General features: G+C 53.6%; 1 protein-coding gene across 1 annotated transcript; it reads right to left on the reverse strand.

Moving 5' to 3' along the window:
* Positions 1-224: 224 nt before the first annotated feature.
* Trib1 (tribbles pseudokinase 1) lies at positions 225-6,543 on the reverse strand. Its single transcript, XM_051159608.1, has 3 exons — positions 5,491-6,543; positions 3,295-3,587; positions 225-942 (listed from the first exon to the last, which is right to left on the reverse strand). Exons 1-3 carry the CDS (start codon positions 5,848-5,850, stop codon positions 477-479), a joined length of 1,119 nt encoding a protein of 372 aa, XP_051015565.1. The 5' UTR covers positions 5,851-6,543; the 3' UTR covers positions 225-476.
* Between the last annotated feature and the right edge of the window lie 3,005 nt (positions 6,544-9,548).

A 9,548-nucleotide genomic window follows, 5' to 3' on the forward strand; every position in this document is an offset into this window, starting at 1 on the left:
GGGTATTAAAAAAAAAAAGAAAGAAAAAAGAAAAGAAACTTCCGGTCAGAGAAACTGCAGCAGCAAGTGGAGCCTTCAAAGACAAGTTCAAAGATGGCAGGTCTGTCGCCCCAACCGACTGCCACCGTGTGTCGTGCTTTCTTTCCCGTTTGAGCGTTCGTACAATACACCTGAGCACGTGGGATGCCCACACTCCTCCGTTAGCTCCAGCACACGTGGCACCCTCGTAGGTGACACTGGGACAGTCAGGAGGGTTCACCGAGAAGAGGGGACACCTCTGCAGAGCAGCTAATCTGAGTGTGTGTTGCTCAAATCGAGTCACTCAGCCCAGAGAGGTGGAGCCACACCGAGCCCCACAGGGACAACCGTGCTCCGTCCCCAAATCTGGCTGGCACCATGTAAGAGGGCCTGCCCATCATTAGAAATGGAAATGCCATGTGTGAATTATGAGGTTTCTGACGTTTCTCCTTTTAGGATTAGCAGAAGAAGGAACTAACGTCACTGTCCTCCTGGTACTCGGGAACAATCTGGTCTGACGTCCCCATTTCTGAGTCAATGTACCCCGGTTCCAAGACATATTCGAACCAGGGATGGAGTAAGATCTCAGGAGCTGTGAGTCTCTCGGAAGGCTCTCTTCTCAGGAGGCTGCGGATGAGGCACCTGGCTTTGGGGGAAAGATGCTCAGGGATGCAGAACTGTCCACGGCGGATTTTAGAGAAAAGGGCACTGGGGTCTGAGTCATGAAAGGGGTATCGTCCAACCAAAAGCGTGTAAAGCATCACCCCAAGGCTCCAAACGTCCGCTGCCTTTCCAGAGTAGGTCCCGGTAGTATTGAGGATCTCGGGGCTCACGTAGGCTGGGCAGCCATGTTTGTCAGACAGCGCATCATCTTCGCCCTTGATTATGTGCGTATCTTCCAGGCTTTCCAGTCTGAGCTGGGTTCTGTGGGGGAAGAGAAATGGAGCTATTATTTTCAGACCAACTGCTATGGAAAAACAAGGCCTTACCAATAACAGTGCCCAAAGGCACTAACAGCCAAGGCCACAGGAATGTCATTTACCCCTTCATCTAGTAAGCAATGCCCTGCAAGCAGCCAGGGCTCGTGATTTCACAAACTGAATACAAACTGCAATAAATGTTTGCAAAGTATCGAGAGAGCGCCCGGGGCGGAGGGTATGATGCAAAGTCTCAAATAATATTCATGATGCTAGAGCTTGTAAGAGCTATCCTAATAGGGTTACACAACTGACAAGGTTCACATTGCAGAACGGGGAGCAGGTTTCAGGGGAAGACTGGCAGAGGCTAGAAAAGTCGTCCGTCAGGGAAAGAGCAAGGACACATGTCTCTGTATCCTACAAGCCACGAGTCTCTTCCCATGACACTCACTGCCCAGACTTGTTGACACTACTGCCCACTCCAAGAAAATTTTGCCCACCCCAAGTCCCAGCTACAATAACCACCATTACAAGAAACATTTATTTACAGTTACTGGAGCGTTTTGCTGCAAAGAACATTTTAGTCCTGAGAGAGGAGTGATGTGAAGAGGCTGATGGACCTGGGGACCACAGGGCCCCCAAGCACCCCTGGGACTGCAGATCACTGTACATGAGTAATTTATCATACATGAGAGTCTCTGACCTGTAGAGAATCATTGTTAAAGAAGTCACTGGAGAATATGAAGGGAAGTCCAGAAAACAGGACTAGAGTGGAAAGAAACTATAGTCTAGAAGATCTCTGGGCAAAGGAACTCTTATTCAGCAGCAGGTGCCTCCTTACGCAGAACCAGCCACCCACATCTCCTAGATCCCCCACAGCCACGTGGAGCACCTCTAATAGCTGGTGCCGGCTTCTCTGAAACAGACCTATTTCTGTAAGTCACTTGTTGTGAAGTTACATGCAAACGTTTGGTCAATTCCTTTTCCTCTCAAAGGTCTGGTGGTTTCTTTTTTTTTTTTTTCTTTTCTTTTCCAGCCTTCCTGTTCCCTGGAGTGTAGTATACATGTGCTAACTTCGGTATGTCCTCAGCATGACCTCCCTGTTATGTAAAATACCCATTGGTTCTGTAAACGGAAAATATGACTCAACCCAGAGTGTCTACCCCTGATTGGCTCCTGTAGTCCTAAAACCCTGCACCTGTGCTGGTTACATGAATAGCGTCAGCCTGCCATTGCTTAACCCTCGGGTTACCAAACCCCATGCCCATGACATTGGCCTGTGCAATGCAGATTTCAAAAGTTGGTGAGGAGGTGTGTAGCACATGTTTCAAAAAAAAAAAAAAAAAAAAGGCATCACCATCATCCAAGAAGCACACACATTCCAGGAACTGGATACTTCTTCACTGCAAACTGTTTGCTTCTCTCTGCTAATCAGTATGTTTCAATAGCTAGAGCAAGGTCAGATACAAACGCATACAGTGAGGACTTCTGTACTTTTTTAGGGGGTGCCCTGCAGTTAAAGGTAAAAGTGCTCAGGTAAGGTAAGTCCTGTGTGACTATATTCAAGAAAGTAACTACTGCCCATAGGACAGTTCTGCAGACGTCAATCTATGCCTTCCCACCACAGATGTCATGTGGTATATGCCATGCAGCTTCCTGAACCGTCTCGGTGAAACCTCCACTGCAAATCGTAATGTCTCCTTATTCCCTTATCAAGCACATCTTGTCCTTTATGAGGTAAGCCAAGAGCTATATTTAGCAGTGCATGCTAGCCAACTTCCATTTATTATTCAATGTGGTTCTTTTCTGAAGATGGAGCCAATGAGATGTCTAAAAAAAAAAAAAAAATCACCGGAGAATGTGAACAGACTACTGCAGGGTAGAGAAGGATGCCCAGGCAGCAGCAACACATTAGGTTGGGACGGCTGCGATTCTGTAAACACAACAGCCTAGCCACTACATCTGTAGTGCCTTTTAAGGAGCAGCAGAGCCACTCGCTGGAAGCAAGGATCTGACCACCTCTGGGAGTCAGTACTGCGAAAGACAGGTAAACACCTTTTACCCCCAAAGACTGACCCTTCTGACAAGAGGAAATAAGCCTGAGCCTGGGACAGAAGCATCCAATCAACAGGTAGTACCCACAAAGGCACCAAGGTGTCCCTAGGCTTCCTGACACCCAATCCAATATAGAACAAAGAATGAGCCCCGAGTGTGGCCATGACTTTCCAGATGCAGGACTTCATACTAAGCCAGAAGACCCTGAGCCCTTGAGTTTATCTTGTACCTAACCGCATGCCCTGTCCCATTGTCGTGGTCTGGGTTCCAAAAGAGCGCAGGCGGTGCTGCGGCACCTGCTCACCTCTCCTCCGTGGAGAAGACAAACTTCCTAAGCTTCAGGTCCCCCAGCACAATGGCCGACTGGTGGCAGTGGGCAACGGCGCACACAATCTGCTTGAAGAGCCTGGCGGCCTCCTCTTCCCGCAGCCTTTTCCGGCTTCGCACATAGGAGTGCATGTCCCCAAAGTCCTTCTCGAAGAAGACGTAGGCCTTGCTCTCCCCGAGGATCACTTCCACGATGCCAGTAATATTTCTGTGCGAGGGTAACTGGATGTAAGGCCTGATTTTGTCCTGGTAGTGTTTAATGGGGAACACCTGCAGAGAGAAGCAACCTGTTTAGGGGACTAGAGAGTGGGGGGGGAGCTATCTCCCAGGTCTTATACGAAGCTTGGGCTTTCCATGGCAATATTCCATTCATATATTCCATTCTCTCTACCACTTATGCAGCTCCAGCCACACCTTGGGATCTGAGCTAGCGGACTCCCAAAGCCTATCCTTTCCCCCCACCCCCACCCCCAGAGGATGACAAGAAGAACCACCACCGGGGAGCACGTGCTTTTGTCTTTCAGGGACCATCAGCTCCCAGGAGCCAAGCCCAGCTTCCTGATGTGGCCCCTTCCTAGAAGAGAGCTAAGTAGCTGCAGGGGGTGTACCCCCAGCAGCCCTAAGTGTGCAAAGCAGCAGCTAAACATGCGTGTGTCCCTTTACAAACCCAGAAGGCCCAGCACCGTGCAGTCCAGGAATGTGGTGACTTTGCAGCCTGGGGGGGGGGGGCAGCAGGGGCAGCCAACAGGCAGAGCTGTCATTAGTCAGAAGGAACTGATGACTTGGAAGGAGAGTCTGACAAGGCAGCCTTAAGCAGCTTGCCTATGGCTGTGACTCACATGGGAGCAGCCTGGAGTTAACTTCTTACAGGAGGGAATGGGCACCTCAAAACAGTCCTTTTTTTAAATGTTTGTTTATAGCCCTCCCCCAACCCTGGTTGCCCCACCTCCAGAATGGGTAGCAAATCCTCTAAGAGGCTGGCTGATCTCTTTAAGGGCCTTTTGTTCAGTCTAGTTACTCATATCCTAGACGCAACTGGAAATGGTGACACACGGGCTGTCACCATCTGGATTCAGCTATTATCTGCTCGGAGGAACTGGAAGGGGGTTGCACAATGACCCAGACCCATCCCACCTCTGAGGTGGCTGCTCTGGTACCAACTGAGGGGGGGAATCCCTCCGCTGTCCTCTCCTCCCGCTCTATCCACCCCACCACACACGTTTCTCCCTCTAAATTGTTCTCATTCACCATGAAAAGAGTTTTTTTTTCTCTGGGCTTGACCACGCATCTGAGATTTCACCGTGGGTGGACAGTAGGTGGCAGCAACAAGCGGGAGGTACGGGGTTGGGGGGGGGGGGGTCGGGGGGGTGGATTCAGGTGAGTTGTTGAAAATTCTGGAGCCACTTTAACTCCAGGAGAATGAAGGGAGCCTCTCGCTGGCCCACAGATGGGGTTACCCAGCTCACATTCACAAAGCATAGACTGCGCAGGCTACGCGCTCTCAGGGAGAGTCAGGTCCTCCCGAACCTGGTTGTACTTCTAATGTTGCAATGAAAACTGCCGGCCGCAAACTAAAGCGAATGAAAGCGAGCCCCTGGAAGCTTTCCAACATCCTTATGCTGGCCTGAAGTCCCTCCCGGGGTTAAGACCCCCCCCCCCCGCTCCAACCGCTCCCTAAAGCGGGCTGTATTCTAGCCCCAATAGAAGTTCAAGCTAGAATCCCCTGGGTATTCCGTCTATGAAGAGCCCATCCCGCAAACCTCCGGCAAAGAGCTTTGCCAATTGCACCAAGCCCACTGCAGGGCGTTTTTCCAAGACAGGGGGAGGAGGGGGATGAGAGCAGGGCGATGGCATGGCCCTGGAATCCACTGCAATTCCAAACTTAAATGGAACGCCACGCGCTAGCTACACTGAGCGCCAAAGAAAAGAACAGAGATAAAAGAACTGAACCCTGCACTTCCTCTAGACCGCCGAACCCTCACCATAACACTCCACAGGAAACCCCTCAACCTCCAAAAAGGCGAAGCTGACCAAAATACCTCCTTATCCGACTCAACGCCCTTATCTGCTCTGCCAAACTCAAGGGGCTGGCGGGAGCGCGATCCGGGTGGGCAGGAACCTAAGCACTTCTGTGGACCACCCAGGTCCGCAACTCCGATCCCAGGATGCTTACCTTGCAGCGCAGCTCACGGCCGGTGTGGATGCACAGCGCCCGGGACACATGCTCGCGCTCAGCTAGGGGCAGCAGCAGGTAGTCGGCGATGCGGCTGGGCCCGGGTGCGCTCGCGCAGCTGCCGCCGGTCCCCTGCGCGGAGGGAGGAGGCTGAGGGCTGCAGGGAGAGCCCGGGGGACTGAGGTAGTCTGGGGGACTCGAGCACTCAGAGAGGCGCGGACACTTAGCCACCACGGCCGCCGCGTCGTCCGCGTCCAGCAGGCGTTTGGCCGGGGTGCCCCGGGCAGCCGGGAACAGTACTGTGGGACCGCGGGGCTGCGAGGCGCCGCTCAGTGCAAAACGCACCGGACCGACCCGCATCGCGGCCCTGGCGGGAGCGGCCCCGGCTTTGTAAATCCCTGGACCCGCGCTGCGACTTCTTCCAATCCACCGGATGGAGTTTGCAGACGGAGCTAGGATCAGCCTCCAAGAGGAGCAAAACGAGAGCCGTTCCTGGGCACTGGCGTTGTACACGAGGACCACGCGTCCAAGAGTAGGAGATCCGCTGAGGTCCCCAGACCCTCGCAGGCACCAGGTCTAGGCGCCTCGCTGGCGGCAGCCGCCTCTATTGTTGCCGAGGCTATGGATAGCTCGGGACGTGGAGGCCCGAATTCCCGGGAACTGAGCGTCGAAGACAGGATTCCGCAAGCTCGGCGGCTTCACAGAGCAAACGCACTTCCCAAAGCAATTAGTCTTGAGTAAAAGCCGGCGCAACTTTTCCGCGCCGCTCGGGATCCTGCGCGCTCCTAGGCTCCGGGCGTGCGAGGGAGCAAGACGCGCTCGGAGAGAGTGACTGAATATGAGTGTGTGCACCGCACTGATCCCGGCCAGTGCACTCCTTCTCCTTTTCCTCCACCTCCTCCGCCTCCCGGTGACTCACGCTGTATACACACACACACTCACAGGCCGGGCTGTGTAAACAGTTGGGAAGCCGGGTTGTGCAATGAGGTGGCTGCGACGACTCCGGCCCCGTCGCCCGGCTTGCAGTCACCGGAGCGGAGGGAGGAGACCGGGGGCGGGAGGGGCGGTTAGAAGGGGAGTTGGAGGCTGGACTGTGGGGGTGGCCGGAGGCCTAGGGATGCTTTCTACAGCGCACGCCGGGGCGCAGGTGGGAACATCCTGGGCCGTTTTGGGAGCGCGCACAAACGCCCCCCGGGCTGGGCTGGGCAGCAGGCTTGCGCGCGCCCCACCGCAGGCCTGCGGGCTCCGCGCTGGTAGCCGAAGGAGTGGGCGGAGGAAAAGCTTCCGTGACGTCAGGGTCCTGGGGAAGTGGGCAGGAGGGGCGGGGCGGGGGAGAGAAACGAGTGCTGATTGGTGCACGCTCATCATTCACAGAACACAATGGATCGCGAGCTCCAGGCCGGCGCGCGCACCTCCGGCCTGGGCACAGGCAGCTAGGGGCTGCAACCCAGCGGTCATGCCTTTACCACCGGTGGGATCTCCCCGCTGCTCTGCGCTTGGGGAGCTCCTGGTGGAGCTGTGGGCGCCGCCAAGTCGCGGCTGCAGCCGGAGGAAGGGGAGAGAGGAAAGGTGATGAATTCCATTATCAGTCATTCACCCCCACGCGGTAGTTCCGGGGAAGACCTGTGCGTGGTAGTGAATGTAGCTTCCCCCCCCCCTTTTCCTGCCCCCTCCCAACTCTAATCCTCAACGTCTGTTCGCTTCCACAAATAGAACCTTCTGTTGGATGAAATAAAAGCAAACACTGAGCCTTCTGCTCAGCCTCCACCTCCACGCCCCTCCCGCGCCTGCCGCCCGCCCGGATTGCACGGAAATAGCTTCTCCTAGCTCCTGGGCCGCCCCTTCGCGGTGACTCGCAGAAAGAGCTTCCTGAGCTCCGACCGGTGGGAAACAAAGGATGTGGGGAACTGGCGGAAGGGGCACGTGGCTGCCGCCAGATTCCTGTCCCCTCCCGCATATCCGTACACGCCCGAGGGTCTAGAGCGCCGGTGCGGTCCGTATATGGGGCTACGGGTCACTCTATCCACCGCTGAGGATACTTATTACCTGCACCCGGACAAGGTCGCGTGTGTGCGTGCATTTAGCACGAGTTGTGTGCTTTTGAAACTGGCTGACCCTGCTCCCTGGAAACGGCTTGCAATCACATTTTGTGTTGTTGGGTTTTGGTTCCCTGCCCCCCTTTTCGCAAACCAGGTCAGTTTGGAGTCCCTGGATCCTCACGCAGCATAGATACCTATTATCAAAGCCCTTTCTTGCATTTATGCTGAATGATTAATTTTCCAAAATCAGGTCAAGCCCAAGAACAAATCCTTTTCATTATTAATTCTCCAGCCATTCAACAAACGCTAATTAAGCATCTCCATGGGCTAGGCGCTAGGGATTAGAAGATTTAAATTGAAACATTAATGATAGCTGGCATCAATTGTTGCCTGGGGGTGGGGGGGTGCAGGCTTCTTGTTCTCAGCACTTTGCACATATTACTGCGCTTTAGCTTTACACTGAATTTATAGGGCTGGGGGTTGGGGGGCGACGGAAGCCTCAAACCCTTAACCTTGCTGTGATTCAGAGGTCACTTGAAGCTTCTTGTAAGTCTCAGAGGAGACTACAATTTGTCAAGAAAGGAAGCGTTAGGGAGGCCGCGCTCTCCAACGCACTAAACTCGGGTTTATGAGAACCGCTCAGAGCAAAGCTATGAACACAATGGCTTGGCCAGAAGGCGCGGGATGCACAGGAGGGCAGGCCAGCTCCCAGGGTGGGAAGCTGAGTCTTCACAGGTTCTTGGGACCAAGTATGGTTTTTTGGTTTGGTTTGGTTTGGTTTTGGTTTTTCGAGACAGGGTTTCTCTGTGTGTGTAGCCTTGGCTGTCCTAGACTCGCTTTGTAGACCAGGCTGGCCTCGAACTCACAGCGATCCACCTGCCTCAGCTTCCCGAATGCTGGTATTAAAGGTGTTTGACACCATCCCCGGCTCGGAGCCAGGTATGTTTAAGGAGCTGTACCAGGTCCTGAGATTTTTCTACCTGGCAAGATTCTCTCCTGAAGGAATCTAAAGATCTGCTGAGCTCCTTCTCCAGCACCATGTCTGCCTGCATGCTTGCTGCTATGCTCCTCGCCATAATGGACTAAACCAGCCCCAGTTAAATGTTTTCCTTCATTAAATAAATAAATAAAAATAAATAAAATCTGCTGAACTGCCAGCTAGGCCAGATGAGCATCTTAACCTAAATGCTGTACCGCCCTCTTAGATACATCCCCACAGAGCACACCATTGCCATGACACCTCTGCTAAACATGTGCCCTTTCCTGCTCTGCTCGGCTTCCTGAGATGGCCAACACACTCCCTTTCTTGCCCAGGATGACCAGTGGAGGCTCTGGAAGGCCATGAGCGTGTGGGAGGCAAGAGGAGAATTAGCAGCGGACCTCCTTCTCCCAGCCTGGGCATCCAACTGTAGCAGCCTGTCTGTGCGATGATTCCCCTACAGCCACCCTTTTCTTTGAGACTGGATTTTTCTCCCTGGTTGCTGCAAGGTCAAATCAAAAACCCTTCCAGAAACGGCCTTGACTGAAAAGAACCAAGCTGCCCTTCACAGGAGGGCCCCGTCCAATCACTCTAAGGTGGAAAAATAATGTCGGGGTCCTCTTGCCAGGACCTGCACCACCTCTGCACCCCCAGTTTCCAAGCTCCCAACTGGAGGCACCTGAAATCTTCGTAGATTGCAGTGAGCCTGGCCCTACCCAGCTCCCTCCTTCACATCAACACTAGGCTCCACTTCCTGCATTCTGTTTCTCATTTCCAAATGTGTGTACTTGCTGGGACAGCCCAGCCCTCAGCAACCCTCTCTACATGGGCCCAGCTCACCCCAAGGATTCTGGCTCCTGGGATAAGGTGACACCACCTTGTCCTCCAGTCCTAGGGTGACAGCAACTTCCTGATGTTAAATTCTGAGTCACCCTCACCACTCTTCTTTGTTCTGTTTCATTTCTGCTCTTCTAATGCCTTTGGAACCAGTTCCCCACACATTAACTTGTTTCTACTACACTTGTTGACCGGAATTCTAT

The sequence above is a fragment of the Acomys russatus genome, chromosome 17, assembly GCF_903995435.1.
Source record: "Acomys russatus chromosome 17, mAcoRus1.1, whole genome shotgun sequence".
NCBI lineage: Eukaryota > Metazoa > Chordata > Mammalia > Rodentia > Muridae > Acomys > Acomys russatus.